General features: G+C 35.4%; 1 protein-coding gene across 1 annotated transcript in view; it reads right to left on the minus strand.

The window, feature by feature from the left end:
* The window catches only part of MAP3K2 (mitogen-activated protein kinase kinase kinase 2), a 97,855-nt gene that overhangs the window by 11,007 nt on the left and 67,559 nt on the right, over positions 1 to 19,289 (minus strand). The window contains exons 6-16 of the mRNA XM_060016971.2: positions 18,901 to 19,014; positions 18,641 to 18,728; positions 15,255 to 15,385; positions 14,241 to 14,320; positions 12,893 to 12,960; positions 12,624 to 12,716; positions 11,708 to 11,914; positions 10,124 to 10,272; positions 9,611 to 9,742; positions 4,931 to 5,060; positions 1,528 to 1,705 (exon numbers count right to left, since the gene is read on the minus strand). Of these exons, the coding sequence (XP_059872954.1) occupies positions 1,528 to 1,705; positions 4,931 to 5,060; positions 9,611 to 9,742; positions 10,124 to 10,272; positions 11,708 to 11,914; positions 12,624 to 12,716; positions 12,893 to 12,960; positions 14,241 to 14,320; positions 15,255 to 15,385; positions 18,641 to 18,728; positions 18,901 to 19,014 (1,370 nt within the window). The remainder of the gene's footprint in view (positions 1 to 1,527; positions 1,706 to 4,930; positions 5,061 to 9,610; positions 9,743 to 10,123; positions 10,273 to 11,707; positions 11,915 to 12,623; positions 12,717 to 12,892; positions 12,961 to 14,240; positions 14,321 to 15,254; positions 15,386 to 18,640; positions 18,729 to 18,900; positions 19,015 to 19,289) is intronic.

Consider the following 19,289-nt stretch of genomic DNA (forward strand, 5'->3'; position numbering starts at 1 on the left):
CATGCGCGGAGAGCCCATGCTCTGCAACGAGAAGCCACCGCAATCAGAAGCCAGCGTACCACAACAAAGAATAGCCCCCACTCACCGCAACTAGAGAGAGCCTGCGTGCAGCAATGAAGACCCAACACAGCCAAAATTAAATAAATTAAAAAAAATAATAAAGTACTACAGCCTGTGTTTGAGCTAAACGAAAAAACAAAAACCTGTAGTTTAAACATAAATATCAATGAAAATAAACTAAAATTTAAGCTCTCAAATTTGTTAGGCAAAGAATGTTATTCATTTTATAATTTTTGCTTTATATAATTCTCTAACCTGACATTGAATATAATTGTTTTCTGTCTTCATCTTACAAAGAATACAAACGCTAGAAATTCTTTGTCTTTAGGTGCCTAAAATGCATATCTATCAAAAAAATTTATCGGGGCTTCCCCGGTGGTGCAGTGGTTGGGAATCTACCTGACATGCAGGGGACATGGGTTCAAGCCCTGGTCTGGGAAGATCCCACATGCCTCGGAGCAACTGGCCCCGTGTGCCAGAGATGTGAGCCTGTGCTCTGGAGCCCATGACCCACAACTACTGAGCCAGAATGCTGCAACTGCTGTGGCCTGTGCACCTAGAGCCCATGCTCTGCAGCGGGAGAGGCCACCACGATGAGAAGCCTGCGCACCTCAGCAAAGAGTGGCCCCCACTCGCTGCAACTAGAGAGCCTGTGCGCAGCAGCAAAGACCCAACGCAGCCAAAAATAAATAAATTAAATAAATGTTTTAAAAAATTTCTCAGTGGAAAGTAGGAAATGGCCATTTTATGTTCTAACTTAAAATTATTAAGCAATTAAAGGTTAACTGAATTATAAGACTAATAATAAAGATAATTACTTTTAAAGTTCTTCAGGGAAATAAAATGAAGATAGCTTTCTAATGCTGAAATTTGCTCAAGATGAAATCCTTCCTGGGACTTCCCTGGTGGTGCAGTGGTTAAGAATCCGCCTGCCAATGCAGGGGACATGGGTTCGATCCCTGGTCCGGGAAGATCCCACATGCCGTGGACCAACTAAGCCCGTGTACCACAACTACTGAGCCCGTGTGCCACAACTACTGAAGCCCATGTGTCTAGAGCCCGTGTTTCGCAACAAGAAAAGCCACCGGAGTGAGAAGCCCGTGCACCACAATGAAGAGTAGCCCCCGCTCGCCACAGCTAGAGAAAGCCCACGCACAGCAACGAAGATCCAACGCAGCCAAAAATAAATACATTAATTAATTAAAATAAATAATAAAAATAAGTTGTCCTCTGTTTAAAAAAAAAAAGAGATCTTTCCTAAAGAATGGAAGACAGGTTCAAAAGCTCTATTTATTTAGTCATTTATTAAGCCTCAAACACACACAGTTAAAATGATATTAATCCTTGTAATCCTGACATCCTATTTCAAAAGTACAAAAAAATAAATTTACCTCAGTAAATTCCATCCTGGGTGGAAATATGTTAAGAAGGCATGTGCTTTCGGTCAAATCCCCCATCAAAACCTACCAGATATCTGCTTTTCTGCCATAGCCTTCTCCACTAATCACTTCAGGGCTCATCCAGTATGGTGTGCCTGTGACAGACTTCATTCCTGTCCCCGAAAGACAGATGGTTTGAAGCCGTTTGCTGGCCCCAAAATCTCCTAGTTTGACGTTGCCTGTTGAATCTCGCAGAATATTTGCGCCTAAAATAAGAAATATCCTCATTTCATTATTTGTATTGGCAATTTGGAATACAACATAAAAGAACAACGGCAGAAAATTACTTAGCAGACTCCTCAATCTGTCTCCAAAATCAGGCTGCTCTCACCTTCCGAGCAGTACCTGGCATAATGCCAGTCATACAGTCAGTGTGCATTAAAAACTTATTACATGAACACTGAATATTTAGAGTCACCTGTGTGATTCAAGACCTAAGAAGTTTCTCCCACTGAAAAGGACTGGTGCAAGTGGGAGGCGAGGATCAAAAAGAAGAGAAAGGGGGAAAGGGCTAAGAATGTGAAGTTCAGAGAAGGATGAAGAAAAGCAGTAGCAGGCTCTCGGCCCCAATTTCTTTGTCCTAAAGTAAGAAGCCCATGTCTATAGATTATTTCCCTGAGGACCTAGCATCTCCTCAGGAACCTCTTAAGGGACCTTCATAATCAAAATCTTTTCATTCTTCATTCTCAGTTTCTGTACAGTGTATTTTAAATCTAATCTAAGCAAGCTTTGAGGTTTCTGTTTTAAAATTTCATTTACTTCTATAATAAACTTTTAATTTTATTTATTATAAACTGACCTTGATAGCCTGGCTGAGGTGGTGTTTGCAGAGTCCTCCCCTGTAAAGTTACTCTTTCCCCTTTTCCATACTTAGCTCTTTGGAAGAAGTTCACTATGTGTAAAGGAGTGAGAAGTTATGCTACAGGCTTAGTAGTTACCTATAAGGGAATTATTCTGCATGGGAGATTTGTCTCTTCTCTCCCATTTATTTATTCAACCATCCATTTATATCAGTCTGAACACATGGGTATTAATTTTATACTTTGGGTTATAATCCAATGACTTTTCGCTCAAGCTGTTCCAGCTTTGGCCATGGGGAGCTCTCTCTGTTGGCTCCTGTGTCCCTCTGCCATACCTCAATCATTGTGTTCTTGCTTGATTTGATTTCTGGATTGTTTGTTTGTTTCTTAGTATCGTCTTACATTCTGGTACTAGAAGACGCTCCAGGCTCACCTTGTGTATCCCCTGTAACCACTTCTAGAATTAGCCATTTCTCCTTTTACTGAAGAATGGTAACAGAAACCAAGATCTAGGAGCTAGGTTCATTTATTTTTATTCTCTATTTTCCCCCCTTTATCATTCTTTAAACTCAATCTTTTTTCTGGGATTGTAAGTCTAGTTTCTTCTTATGTAAATTATTTCTATTCTCATTTTTAGCTTTTTCTATAAACTGTTTTTAAATGAGCAACTTATTTAATTAGCTTACCTAATTTTAGTTTCTAAATTTTTACCTCAATTATTTTTAAGTCTTCCTAACCTTAATCATATTTTATACTTTTTAAAAAAGATTCCCTATTTGTCTTTTTTTTTTTTTTTTAATGGCCTCTAAGAAGGAGAGTGAATAGTGGAGAAAATGTGTTATAGACTGGAGAGAATGCAGACTGTCCATCCCCACCATGAACTTCTGTACCTGTCTTTCTGTTCTCCCAGCAAATTTCCCAGTCTAGTCAATTAAGGCTTTGCAAAGCCTCTCTCTGGGGAGGGTTAAGGATCCATTCTCTGCATGCCATAAGCCTAAGTACGCCATGGTACCAGTGATTCTCTAAGACAGCACTGCCTTTTTAACATCTCCCGCTGTCCAATTCTTAAAGAAGGACTCTGTCAAAAGAAGCCACCGTGTCTAAAATATTTAACCTGGGGAAGGACAAGAAACAAGCCAGTTTTTACTGGTTACCAGCTGGGAAGGAACAGTCCCAGGCAGGTCACAGACAGACAGAGCTATCTCCAGGGAGTAATCACCAATGCTGAACCAACGGCCATCCATACAAAGGGCTGAGGAGAAAATGTATAGCCAGGTTCCCAATACAGTTATCTAACTTTTTAAAAACTTACTTTGGATATGTTAAAAGTAAGCTATGAAGGAGAGTTTTCAAACATACACAAAAAGCGGACCGAACCGCATATGAACCCCTCACACTATCTGAATCAAATGAAAGACATCGCGATTCAATATTTCCATACATTACAAAATGGTCACCACCTTATGTGGTTCTTTAAGCTTTAGGGTTTTGAACTTGATAGCTGAGGTCTGCCTAAGCTGGGTAGACCCTGAGGTGAAAGACAGGCTCTTATTTCTTTCAGATCATGAGCCATGTTGTCATCCTCTAAGACTCACTAGTAAGGTCCATTCTTTACATGTGATCTGGCTCAGGCATTGTGCAGCAGATCCTACTCTGTGACCAGACACTGGTTAGGAATGTTCTCTTTAGCCTGAATATGGCCATATTCAGGGTGTGATACACCACAGAAAGGAAGTAAATTCCTGGTAGCTCATAAGAGCCCTTAGAAAGACCAATGAAAAAAAAATTCAATTTATTATTTATAAATGTGTGTTGTGTATTTGTTCATTATTCTCGTCAAATGATTGAATAAAGTGATCTTTATATTCGGGTCACAACCTGGTTTTTACAGAATGAAGCCTCTCAGTGTGCTTTGCAGTACAGAGTTTTATGACTCTCAAACTTACATACCTCCACCACTATTTTGTCTCACTTTATGCAGTTACCTTATGTAACTGATCCATGAAAACAGTTGAGCTTTTGAGTTTTAAAAAGTGAGCTTAACTGAGTTTCAGTTTATCAAAGCTCAGTCTTGGTCTCTCTTCTCATTCCCTCCCTTAGGTAACGAGGTCCATCCCTCAGCTTTAAATATGATCTCAGCATAAAGTACATCATCACCGTAACTAACTTTTGAGTGCTTTCTAGGTACCAAGAACGGTTTTAAGCATGTTATATGCATTAACTCATTTAATCCTTGTAAGAATCCTGCGAGCTGTTCACTATTATCACCCTCCTTAAAAATGAGGAACTGAGGCATAGAGAGATTGTCTCGTCTAAGGTCACACATCTGGTGATGGATAAAGCCTGAATCTGAATCAGGTCAAATTCAGAGCCCCTATTCTTAACCGCTATGTCCGAATGCCTGTGCGCTATATGTGAAAACATGTCTCATTTTCATGCTCATTTGAACTTTACTGATTCTGTGAGCCCCAACAGGGGAGCTTTCCTCTTGTGGCGACCTGAACAACACAACTAGCTGGAACTGTTTTCCCATGGTACTTTAAAGGTACATGTATTAAATGTTGACTTTCTTAACCACAGCACACGTTTCGTTAAAAGAACTGTGTACTTAAAAAATACCTCATTACTTACCTTTTATATCTCTATGAACAATCATATTACTGTGCAAATAATGGACTCCCTCCAGAATCTGACGGGTGTATTTCCTAGTCACATTCTCAGTAAGAGCTCCATATGCTTTTAGTTGGTCCTTAATTGAACCCTAGGATAAAAGAAAACGAAAGAAAACTATAGTATGGTTTGAAATGAAAACTACTAGTAAATCTTTACTTTTAAAGATGTGTATATGGGTATTTATTATTCTTATCGACTGAATAAAGTGATCTTTATTTTATTTTTAACATCTTTATTGGAGTATAACTGCTTTACAATATTTTATTTATTTTTTTATTATTATTTTTTTTTTGCGGTATGTGGGCCTCTCACTGTTGTGGCCTCTCCTGTTGAGGAGCACAGGCTCCGGACACGCAGGCTCAGCGGCCATGGCTCACGGGCTCAGCTGCTCCGTGGCATGTGGGATCTTCCTGGACCGGGGCACGAACCCGGGTCCCCTGCATCAGCAGGTGGACTCTCAACCACTGCGCCACCAGGGAAGTCCTATTTTATTTATTTTTAATTGAAGTTTAGTTGACATACAATGTCATGTTAGTTTCAGGTGTATAACACAGTGATTCGACATTTAAATGCATTATAAAATGATCACCACGATGAGTCTGGTAACCATCTATCTCTGTACAAAGTTATTACAGTATTATTGACTATATTCCTGATGCTGTATATTACATTCCCATGACTTATTTATCTTAAAACTAGACATTTTAATTAGGAGAATCCTAGTTCATGACTGGGAGGCTTTAATTGGACAGCACAGGAATTCTCAGGAAGGACATTATATGCCATTAATTTAACATAAAACTCTACTATATTCCCTGACTAGAATTGTGGAAGGAAGCCTTTAAAACTATTCTTTGGCTGATACCCTTGTTTCTATGACTATGCTGGTTCTATCTCCTGTTCCTTGCAACTGTAGTTTTTAAAATTCTCCAGTACTTTTATCTTGCATTGTTTTTGCCCTGAATACATTTTTGATTTTCCTACTTGCTCTTCTATATATGTCCTACTTTAATTTTATTTATTTTGTTCTTACTCTGTTTTTAAAACACAGTTTTATTGATACCTGCAAATTTACTTCTCAGGAGAAAGAATGGGTATGATTAGAAGATCAGAACACACGTGAGATTTTAAAGTTTTTCTTTTATATACTCACCGTTTTAGTTCAAAACACAAGAAAATTAAAAAGGACTTTCTAATTTTCTTACATGTTTTAGGCAGGATGAGGTGCCATCTCTGAGAATAGGGAATCAATCTGGTGAGACATAGGCACCTGAATTTTGAAAAAGCTTCCCTGCTGATTCCAATGTACAAATTTGATAAATAATCACGACTTTAAAGGATGGAAATAAAATGCTTCCTGAGGGACAAAATCTTTTAGAGGTAACATAACCAAATGTTCCTGTCTTTCCTTGAATCTTGGTAAACTGTGTGCTTTGTCATATAAAAATAGATCCTTGGATTTTACAGGTTTAGCCACTTGCTGTTTCCACTATTCATGAGCAATCCCTGAAGGGACAGCAAGATGCAATTCTGCTGACCCCAACTTGCAAACACGTGTGGAAAGCCTTAGGCAGTGAGTGAACCCAGACAACCAGTCATACCTATAACTCAATGTGGCTTGTTCTTCAGTCAACTTATTATGTCTCTACTTGCAGTAATGCACAAAATAACAGAGCTAGAACTGAGCTTTCCAAACCATAAGCCCCCAGATACTTGTAGGCTGCAAATGAGTGTCAGACTTACAGATCCTCTGGGCCCTCTGGCAGCTGGGCCAGTGGCCCATGGTGCTAACAGCTCCATCAGTGTAGTCTGTTTACTGCTGTGTAACATGAAAATATTACCTTCTTCAATGTGAACAACTGGAATGGGCTGGAAAGTGCTGTGTCAGATAAAAACTGTGTGTGTGTGTGTGTGTGTGTGTGTGTGTAAGAGTAACAGAGAGAAGTCAACTGCTAGGCCAGGTATTGGAAATAAAAGAAAGTTATGGTTCCGGTGTAAAAGTAGTTCTAGATAGACTAAGGAATGGAATATTATGTTGGGAAAAACTGAAGAATGGAATGACAATTTTGGCAAAGCTTGAATTTAGGGCATAAAGGGGTCCATTATATCAAATTTAATGAAAGAAATTATATAGCATCATTTACAGACTTGGAGATTCAGGTAAGTCTAGGAACATCTACGTCCATCCCATGTATGCCATGGGCTTGCCGTACACATAATTCATTTAGATTGCCAGTGAACTATCATTAATTTAGTAACATGCTTTTCAAATTCAAGGAGTGATAACCTAGACTTTGAAAAGACAGCTGCCTTTACAAAACCTAATGAGAAACATGATCTAACGCCTCTTCCTGAATAGTCCTAGTTTAGTCTTAAGATTGCTAAATATATAAAGATTACCCATATCTCCATTTGCGATGTAAACTGGTTCTAACCAATGAGTCATTTTAATTAATTTTATCTTCAACAGTCTGCGTCTCTATTCACATTTATTCATAGTTATTTCCTTATTTTTAATTTAAATATTTGTTGCACAAACAGTAATGGGAATCTGAATAAGAGAAAAGTCAATCACAATCCCAACATAATACATTTTCATTTTTCTAAGTTTCTTCTGTTCTTGTCCAAATACAGATACTTTTAAAATATCATTAATATTAAAAAGCATTTTATATTCTTTTCCTCTAAGTAATTCCTCCAACTTTGCTACATGGGCTTCACAATTTTAATTTTTAATATATACTGTCTTGGACAATGCCGTCATAATTTACTTCCACTGGGGGAATTGGTATTTCCACTTTTTCCATCACAGATAGTACTAAAATAAAGGTTCACAGCTTTCTCCTTCTTTTGGATTACTGCTGTAGACTAAATTTTAAAAAACCATTTACACTGCCAACATAATCTTTGAAAATAAAAAATAGCAATGATCAATAACAGTGGTGTCCCTATAAACAATTATTCATGAAGATAAAAATCAAAGTAAAATTTACTGTTGCTGTTGTTGTAAGACCAAGGATGTGTTAAGACCATTACAATCGGCCTGTATTCACAGGCCTCTCATCTGGGGATTCAACCAACTGCTGATTGAAAATATCTGGAAAAAAAAATTCCAGAAGGTTCCAAAAAGCGAAACGTGAATTTGCTGCACTGGCAACTATTTACATAGCATTTACATTGTAGTTGTAACTATTTACATAGCATTTACAGTGTATTAGTTATTATAAGTAATTAAGAGATGACAAAGTATATGGGAGGATATGCGTAGCTTATATGCAAAAAATACTGCACCATTATATAAGGGACTTGAGCATCTTTGGATTTTGATAGCCGTGGGAAGTCCTGGAACCAATTCCCTGGGGATACCAAGGGACAACTGTACTATGAGATACTGATCCACAAGATTAAACTGCAACCTGTACATTCTACATACAATTCTAATAAGCTATTTCCTTAAAGACCCATAAATCAAGCCTTTTTCTAACATATACTGCCTATTATAAGAATGAATGTATTTTTAAGTGAGTAAATGTACCACCATCTTGAAAATCATTAGTATTAGAATATACTCTACAAATACTAAAAATAATGAAGAAGGAATGACAGAGTTTTTTGCAAATCACATTTTTCACCTCCCAATGAAATTACTTACTCAGGCAATGACTAACAATCTGTGTTAAAAACATTAGGTGGATGGTTGAAAAGGAACTGGATATTCCTATGTGCCACTGCTGTAAGCCCAGATTACTTTCTCATCTTCAGGAAAAAACAAAACTTTACAATGGAAGAATCAGGACGTCAATCACCCTAGTCAAGCAGTCCATCTTAGCATCACTACCAGTAGAACAACCAGAAATTGTATGTCTCCTAATGGGATGCACAGCATCATTTAGGATGCATGTGAATAAATGCTGAATTTGAATATAATTTAGATTTTAGATCTAACTTGGAGTTTACAGGAAATATAGGGATAAACGAACAAACTAAACACCACCATGAGGATGCAAGGGGAGAAATCTATGAGATGAGACTGTCAACAGAACAACTAGTTTGGTCTCTTCCTTTTTTTTTTCTTAATGTCTTTATTGGAGTATAATTGCTTTACAATGGTGTGTTAGTTTCTGCTTTATAACAAAGTGAATCAGCTATACCTATGTGTATATCCCCATATCTCCTCCCTCTTGCGTCTTCCTCCCACCCTCTCTATCCCACCCCTCGAGGTGGTCACAAAGCACCAATAGTTTGGTCTCTTTGTCAAATCTGTCACCTAAAACTGTTCTAGATTAAAAGAGGAATAAGAGACATAGCAGCAAAATGTAATGTGTGGTCCTGGACTGAGTCCTGGTTTGGATAAACCAGTTATTACAGGTTATTTTTAGGGCATTTAGGGAAATCTGAGTATAGACTGCTATGATGTCTGTAACCTATTTTAGTATACTTTAGTATTTTTAAAAAACAAGTTAAAAAATACAAAGATAGATGAAGAAGACAGAAAATAAAATTATATTACCCAGTTCTCATTTAAAACTCTCCCAAAATGTCCTTAACATTTTATAATCAAAGTTTTGTTGTTTTTCTTTATTCTCAACTAAGACTTTAAACAGAATATCTCTATTTTCAAAGGATGTACTAACTTACCCCTGGCATATATTCCATAAATATGGAAAGTGTTTTTTCTTGGGGATCCCTCAAACAGCCATAATACTGAACAATTCGCTCATGCAGCAAGTTTTTCAACAACTGAATTTCACACTCAAGTGCATTTACTTCCTGAAAGACAGAACTCACTGTTAAGTCTTTACAGCATTGCTAGTAAAAGCAAAAAAATTCTAACTTCATGGACCATCAAGGTGATTTCAATCTGAAATTTTCACTTCCTAAGGAATAAACATTTTAAAGTCTCTAAACAATAATAACTTTTGTAACAGTCCTTGATGGTATGCTAAAGCAACACTAAATCACATTAGGAATATAACTGAGTACTAAAAGAGAAAAATCCATAGTACAAAGTAAACAAACATATCTAGTTATCTATATTTTTTGCAAATAATTTGCATTGAGGAAAAACAAAAAATTCTATTATGTGTTATACTTATTTTAGTAAAAATGCTTCTTATAATGTGACAAAGTAGCTTATGCAGTGATTCTTACCTTGCTGGTCTCAGGGCTATCTGGGTCAAACTGAACTTGCTTAACAGCCAATTCTCTTCCTGTATCAACATCATAACAGAGGTAGACCCTGCCAAAGGCTCCCTGGCCAAGCAGCTTGCCCAATCTCCAGTTGGTTGGAGCACGAGGTGCTAAAAAAGAACATTTTCTTAAAATGGAATAGCCCAATGGCACACAATGGTTAAGGACTACTGCATTATTGATATCCTTAATTGAATATGCTTGGATATTAAGGGAAAATCATGTTCATCCAAATTCATAATGATCATCATCTTTGAAAACTGTAAGAATTCTAAACCCAAACAAGGTTCGGATCCCTATGACTAATTTTTTCCAATGAGATTTTTTTTCACCTGATTATAAACGTAATAGCATCTTTCACTCAATTTAAGATGCCACTGATTATGTAAGATGCACTACTTCTAATCTTTATGGCAGTAATATCTGTAATTAGTTTTTCAACTGCCTACAATGTAGAAAGCTGGAAAGACCATCGCTCTCATTCTAACAAGAGGAAATCTTGAAAGCAGCCAGTGGGGGGAAAAGCACACTATATACAGAGGAATAAAGATAAGAAATACAGCAGACTTCTCCTCAGAAAGTATACAAGCCAGAAGACAATGGAGAAATAACTTTAAAGTGCTGGAAGAAAAAAAAAATTGCCCAGAACTCTATACTCAGAAAAATATATCTTTCAAAAATAAAGGAGAAATATGAGTTTTTCAAACAAACAAAAGCTGAAAGAATTTATTACCAGTAGACTCGTACTACAAGAAAAGGTTAAAAACAATTCTTCGGGCAAAAGGAATTTGATACCTGACAGAATCTTGGATCTATATAAAGATCTACAGAAATAAACTGGAGGTATATTTAAAAGACATTCTTCTCCTATTTTTAATCACTTTAAAATATAGTTGTCTAAGGCAAAAATAGCAGCAATGTAGTGCGAGTCACAGATGTGAAAGTAAAGTATGACAACACTAGCACAAGAGAGAGGAATTCAGAGTATAAAAATATTGTTGCAATAAATACCTTTGAGCATGAATCTTTTATACATTGCTTACATGATAAAGTTCAAATACTTTACAATCCGGCCTTAGTTACCATTCTAATTCTACTTCCACTGTTTCAAGTAAGATACCCTCTACTTCAGCCAAAGATGAACTATTCCCCATTTTCAGAAAATATCATGGCCTCTTGCACATGTCACCTCCTTAACTGGTGAATTCCTATGCACATCATTATCCCCATTAGATTACATCTTAGAGGCCATATTTAAAATCTCAGAGCTAAGCACTCAATAAGGATATGTGGAATGAATGAATGAATGACTAATTGGTAACAATTTTCCTAATAAAAGCAAAGGACAGAATCATTTAAAGTAATAGCAGTAATACCATGCTTATACCTGACATTACAACCACCTTTAGAAATACCATTTTTATTACCTCTTTTGAGATTCTGGTCTCCCTGTGAAGACTGGCTTGGTATTTATTCTTTTTTAATACTATAAAATTCTGCAAAGGCTCTGCTACACATTTCACTATGCCAATTTCTATTACTCACAGCGGCTGGGTGGGCTGATGTCCATTACAGTCAAAGTAGGATTGTCTATGTCACTTCCCCTTCTTCTTATTCGACTCTCATCATACTCTGGGGTAAAGATACTGCTTCCACTACTAGTGCTTAAGGAGTGGTCTGTAGGACTGAAACTCACAGGAGACCGGAAGCTGGTCCCCTGGGTCCTTCTAGCTCTTGGAAAAGTTTTACGACCTACAGAGTGAAAACAGAATTACCTTGCAACTTTTATTAATATATTATAATTAAAAGTATTTAAAATTTGTAACATAAGAGAAATTTGTTCTGTGACTAGGCTAAGAAACTAAAACAGCAATTATATGATTATATGTTTTAAACTTAAAAAGAATAGTATTTTTTAAGAGTGCAAAGAAATATCTTTGTTAACACTGAATCATGAAGTAAAAAATAAAAATACAAAGAAAAGTGAAAGCAGAAAAGAAAAGTGGGGAAAAAAGAAACAGAATCTGAATATAAATTCAAATAACCTCTTATGTTAACACACACACATTCATAAAAGCATAGAACTCCCTCAGTTTTGTATAAAAAGGAGAAAAAATATATTTATTCTTATTTCCAATAATGATTTAAAATACAAAATAAAAATTGCAAAGTTTATAGGCAGCAATTTTTTTTCCTTAAGAGGACAATGCAAGTATGCATTTCAACATCAAGGAATAATTTTCTAATTAATACCATTTTTAACTACTCCTTTCTTTTTTCTAAGGGAAAGATAAGTATTATGAGGTAAGTTGGCATAAAGCTGTTATTGTAGTTTTAATTATGATCCAATATCTTTAAAAAAAGTTTTAAGCAGAAAACTAAGTGATATAGGAACAAGTTTTTTTTTATTGTTTCTGAGATTTTTAACAAACTGTTGTGTTCTTTGATCTAATAAACTTACCATCATTATAGTCTTGATGATGATATGAAACATGATACCTTCTTGGATATGTTCCTCCTTTTCCAAATTTCTCAAAGATAGGGTTATCATAGTCTATTAAGACACACAAGAAAGTTGTATACAAGTTATACAAAAGTCAAATATTTCCAATGATGAAAAACACATTTACTCATTTTTATTTGATTATTTAAAAAAGTTCCCTTGCCCTCCCAGCCAAAAGATTATTCAATGACATAACATTTAAACATTTAGAATGTGAACAGTCTAACCTGAAAATTCCTGATGATTATCTGGGTAGCTCTGGGCCCTAGGCATTCGTGATTTTGGATAGCTCTCTCTAAAAGTAGAAAAAGTCTTGTTATTTTAAGACAAAATATTTAAGGCATTAAAAAAATCTTTATGCAATACCAGTATCTATCTGTATGTATGTGTATATATACATACATACATATATAAAACAACATATTTTATGTACACATACATATATACACACACACACACACATATATATACACATATATATGCTCTCTCTGAAACATTAACTGAGAAAGGGGGAACTTCTTTTCAAACACTTATTTGGTACATGCACCGCAAAAAGCCTGGCTTTTAAAATTAACCCACAGAGTACAGTGGTAAGAATGATATATTTTGGAATTACAGATGCATGGAAACACCTGTGTTTCAATCCTAGCTCTGCCACTTAAACTAGCTATTGCAACCTTGGCAAATCACCTTTCTGAGACTATTTCTGCATTTATAACAAGGAGATAATAATGTCTAACTCATCAATTTTATACTTATCTACCTCAGGACACTGTCTTTCAAATATTAAGTACTCAATATATAGCTTTCATAACACAATTTCCCTGAATTTCTTAAATGTTTTAAATATCTATCTTGAGATAGACATGGGCACAAAGGTTTCATGTATATGGGTAACAGAAAATTAAACGTGAAGTTCCATACAATATTAGTCATATTTTCCAAATTTGCTTTCATAGAGCAATTCCAGATATTAAATAGGTCATGATCTTAATAAAGATATTGACTTTGCATGCTACAGGTGAACACTGTCCGACTGAGACCAAGAGAGAGGGAGCACTTGTAACCAAAAATTCAGATGCAACTTGTCCCAGCTCATATTCCTGAACAGCTGTCTCACAAAAGTACTTAAACTTTAATTGACCAAAATACTGGGACATAACTACCAAGAATATATGTTATTTATAATTTGGTGCCAGAATGAACGTAATCCTGAACAGGTGCAACAACTCAAGAATCTCCAAAACAAAACCTATTATGAAAAATTTGACAGCAGTTTCACCAACACAGGTTTAAAAGTAAACGTACATAAATTCTAAGTTTGCCTTTAGTTTCAAACACAATTTAGCAAGAAACTTAGAATATTATAATCAGATATCATTTTAACTAAAAAAGATACTGAGCCCATGAAGTTAAGAAATTTGTCCAAACTGAAAAAATCAATTTGCCGTAAGTATAGATGAGTATCAACTACATTCCTCTGAATGTAACACAGAAGAGTTGATACTTCGACATGTTATATATATGCATATTTACCCACATATATTAAAAACCAAAAACTACAATCAACATTACCCATCCAGAGGGCTATCAAGTGATGGACAACTTCCTGAGCCAGAATTTTCAGGGCTGCTTAAAGATAATGGGTCCAGCATCTAGAAAAATAAATGGGTCCACCTTGAGTCTGCATGATATAACCAGAAGTTACTGTTTTTTAAAAACAGCTTTATTGAGATATAATTCATGTATCATAAAATTCACCCACTTAAAGCATACAGTGCAGTTCAGTGGTTAATACTGAGAATGTATAATCCTCACCATAATCTCAGAACACTTTCAGTACCCAAAAAAGAAAATCCATATCCAACAGCAGTCATCCCCAGAGTTATTCATTTTTAAATGTTTTAAAAGTAGTTGTCCTTGTAGGTAGGCTACAACTTCAAAATTTCCTAACAGAAAAATAGGAATTTTCTATTTCTTTCTCTCTGGATTATTATCTAAATAATTAAAAGCTAAAACACTTCACATAATTTTGTTTACTGAAAACTGAACAAAGGCACCACCCAAATTGAAACAAATGACACCATGACTGCTACATTATTAGAAAATGTAAACTCCTGTAATAATATAAGCAGCCAATTTAATGTTGAGAAAACAATAGCAAATCCATGAAAATACTTCAATACCACAAAACTTTAAAAAACATTTTTAAATGTTTTAGGAAGTAGACAAACCTCAGCTTCACAAAGTTAAATATTTACAGTTTTACTGTGTCTTTCAAATGTTAATTTAAAAAAATCCGAATGTTAATCCCAGGATTATAAACAAATGCATTCATTCACTTATGGATGAGCAACATAAGAAAATCAGACTTATTCCACCTTTCTTTATACATGAATGCACACAGACATATGTAAATTAGTGGGGTTTTTCCTATATTTCTACTATTTTGTTCGCTTATAAAGGAAGATATGGGATTGGAGAAGAGGTAAAACAAATACCCCCTCCTCCATATACCTGCCAAACCACACTATTCCCTGACAACATCCCTTTAAATGAAATTAAAAACCACATCCAAATTTTGCTTACTTGGTCCATGCTCTCTGGAATGAACTCTCCTTCACTGTTGATACTGGTAAATGACCCATTCCGGGCAACCTGGTGTAATTCATCTGGAATGTATCCAGGGGGAGGGGAGCTTCTATCTCTACTAGTGGGACCTCAAAGGAGAAAAATTATATGATTTTATAAATTCCAGCAGGGAACCAATTCTTGTTTTAATTAAATATACACTCAAAATTTCTGGACTATAATACGAATGCTTTTAGCAACTGAAATCTAGTTTTTATTAAAGCTTATCAGAGCACTCTTGTCTGTAAAACTTCAAATGTTTTTATTCCTTCCTAAACTCCCGCCTACTGTAATCATTAACCTTATTGTAATATTCACATATATTTATTAGGTGGTATGTTCTTCTGACTGCTGACAACTGCATTATGAGTATTGTATTGATAATAAAGATTTTTAGATAAATGCCACTGCTTCTGCACTTCCAAAGGTCACCTGTACCCTGGTATATGTTACCCTTTAATGTAATTTATGGAAGGCATCATGATGTAGTGGAAAGAATATGGGCTTTACAGTCTAACCTCAATTTAAATCTCAGTTCCAGTTATTTACCAGCTCTGCGTCTTTGGGAAAGTTATCCAATCGCCATGAACCTGTTTCCTCATCTGTAAACATGGGACTAAATCTCTCCTTTGCAAGGGTGTTGTGATGGCAAAATTATTCATAATGAACATATGCTGTGCACATCTGTCTACATGATGTTCTTTCCATTGCCTCTCTTTAATCTTTAGAAACCTAAAGTGAGGTTACTTCTTAGTCATTTAGTCAACATTAGAATGTTTCCAATTTGGAATCCTGGACTTTATTCTTGGGTACTTAAAATTAGGCTTTTGGTGGCAAGCCATATTCCTGGAATTTAAATTTATTCATACTTTAGAAAATTAGAGAATCTAATACAGTTCGTCTAATTATGCTATGTTTATTAACATAGTTTTCTCAGCTTTCCTCATTTTTTGAAATTAAACTATAAAAACGATATGATGAAATCATGTGAGCATTTGAGTTCTGGTCAGATTTAAAGCAAAAAAGGCTTTTGCCTCATGTAAGGGGTCACTGTAAATACGTGTCGGCATTTGTTAGTGAAGAGATAGGGAGAAAGAGAACAAAATGATTATCAAGAGATACGCATGAAAAAGATAATTTTTCTACACGGGACTCCAAAATTATTAGGAACTATTGAGTCAGTGGTTGATGTGGGCTTTGTAACAACTATGATCACAATGTCCCTAATATTTTTATTTCTTCCATACGCCCCTATTTATAAACGAAGATAAATATACTCATTATTTGAAGCAGACAAGGAAGAAAAAAAGCTTAGAAACTTTCTTCATCTTCTTACTTGATAACCCATTTTTTTGAACCTTTGTTATTAATAGGTATACCAATGCACTCTTGGTCAAAACCTCCACACCAGCATATACTCCCATCCCAAAGGAAGTTCTTCCTCTATCTTTTGTAAAAATAATTGAAGGAGATAATGATCAATAAATAAGGAAAAAAGATAATGGTCATATCTATCAAAGCCATTTCAAGTTTAAAGAGGTGCCAAGAAAAGACTAGTAAATTTTATACTTTACAATTTCCAGTTTCTTCTTATGCTGGCACTGAAGTCAAACAAGAATATTTATTAGTAGAATAAGAGTGAGACATTCAGTACAGTTTTAAATCAAAATGAATTTAAAATGTCAATTTAACTAATGTATTTAGCTTGTTCTGTCTAATGCAACTAAGATGAATTAGCAATTTTTTACTTTAAAATGATAGGTACTATAATGATAAGAAAAAGGATAAAGAAATGTATGATTAATAATAGTCATGCTTTCTAGTTTGAAAAGCAAAATGTAGTTTAAAAGTGTTCTCTCAGGGACTTCCCTGGTGGTGCAGTGGTTAAGAATCCGCTTGCCAATGCAGGGGACACAGGTTTGAGCCTGGGTCTGGGAAGATCCCACATGCCGCGGAGCAACTAAGCCCATGCACCACAACTACTGGGCCTGCGCTCTAGAGCCCGTGCGCCACAACTACTGAAGCCCGTGCACCTAGAGCCCCGTGCTCCGCAACAAGAGAAGCCACCACAATGAGAAGCCCAGGCACCACCAGGAAGAGTAGCCCCCACTCACCGCACCTAGAGAAAGCCCATGCGCAGCAATGAAGACCCAATGCAGCCAAAAATAAATAAATTTATTAAAAAGAAAAAAAAGTGTTCTCTCAATTGACTGCTACAACAATCCCATGATTTAAAGATGAGGACAATGTTATTGGTCTCAGGTTAATTATAGAGCTGGAATTTGAATTCAGGTACCCCTAATGTTCTTTCATCAAAAATTTAAATTATATCAAAATACATCCAAATGAAGACAAGCAATTTTTATTTTACTTGTATATTATCTCTGCTGTTCATACTTCCAACACTTCTGAAACCCAAAGTAAGACAAAAGACAGACACTTAGAAGGAAGTAGTCGTAAAAAAGCTTTTGGGTACCAAAACAGAAGATGAATAACAGATTTTCTGATTGGTTCACATGCTAATTTAATCTTTTCTTTCATTACTAACAATCCTCTTCTATCACCAGTCTTAGATTCCCTTCCTGCTTCCTCCCTATTCATCTGTTTTATGTCTCCTACTTCCCCCTTTAAATCCATCCCTCATATATGTTTTCATGCTATCTTCAATACCCATTTTCGAGCAATGAAATGTTTTTATCATATAAAAATGTAGATTATCAATGTTTTATACAAATTGAAGAAGATGCACAGAACTGGGGAGTTCAGAGCACCTCTGCCCAGCCTATGCCTCTCTAATAGGCCTCCTTTAAAAAAAAAAAAAAAAAAAAAAAGCACACAGGATCCGTTTTTCTTTTTACCATAAACGTAAATGTAAGTGTATTTTTAATGACTAATAAAGTAATTATAAAACATAATCTGGAAATTCTTAGCAATCTTTATTTTGGTAGCATTCTTGGCAATAACTAAAACAGAGAAAGGTTTATGAACTTAGTCCATCCATTAATTTTAATATGTTAGAATTACTTCTTTTAATTTTTTTCCCTTCAGCTTATTTGTAAATTAAAACGCTCTTGAGGTTTCCTTATAACTTGTTAAACATCAAAATACCCTGGGTATCTTAAGAAAGGAAATATTTAAACTGGAGACTGCTAATCGTGTAATACTTGACATTAACTTTTCAAGGGACATCAGATACCAGAACATAGTTAACTGAACTAAATTACAAAGAGTACAGAGATAGGCTGCTATTTATCAGGATTATGTTTAGGTGTTGCCCTACCTTAAAGGTTGGAGATGAAACCAAGAAATCACCCATTTCATGATTTCGACGCTAGCTTTCTTACCTACTATAGAAAGTCTTTTTTTCCTCTCTGCTCCAAATACTGTGTTATCCAAATCTTCTAGTGATGGCAATGGCTCTAAATTAGTAGCCTACGAAGAAAAAAAGAAGATTCATGCTATTCTTCCCCTTTAGGGCTTTAATCAGAATCCTTTCCCCTACCAAATATAACCCAGGCATTCTAGGTAACTATGTTTCATATATTGACTTTTACAAGCATAAATCCTATAATCCTCACTGAAAAAACAAAATCCCAATTCATACCTGTGTACTTCCATTTATTACAAGTAATATTTTGAGGCTCTTCATATGAATACTACGATCCAGCAGTTCCACAGCTTTGTCCAAGTCATCTTGGGTGGTTAATGGAATCACCAACTAAACAAAAGGGAACATAGGAATTGTGCAGCCATCTCACCAGGTCAAGTCCTCCCAGGAGCATCTCCATTACTATGGAATTATAAATCTCAAAATACCTTGCTCTTTGATTTGTCAGGATAATGAAATTCTGAATGAATACATGTTATCTAGATTGTTTTGCTCTTCCCATCCTACCATCACTAAAATCATAAAATGAATATGGATTAATAATTTTTTTTTCTTTACTGAACATTAAATTCTTCTAGAAAACACATTTAAAGATTAAAGATCAG

Source organism: Delphinus delphis, chromosome 7, assembly GCF_949987515.2.
Source record: "Delphinus delphis chromosome 7, mDelDel1.2, whole genome shotgun sequence".
Classification (NCBI taxonomy): domain Eukaryota; kingdom Metazoa; phylum Chordata; class Mammalia; order Artiodactyla; family Delphinidae; genus Delphinus; species Delphinus delphis.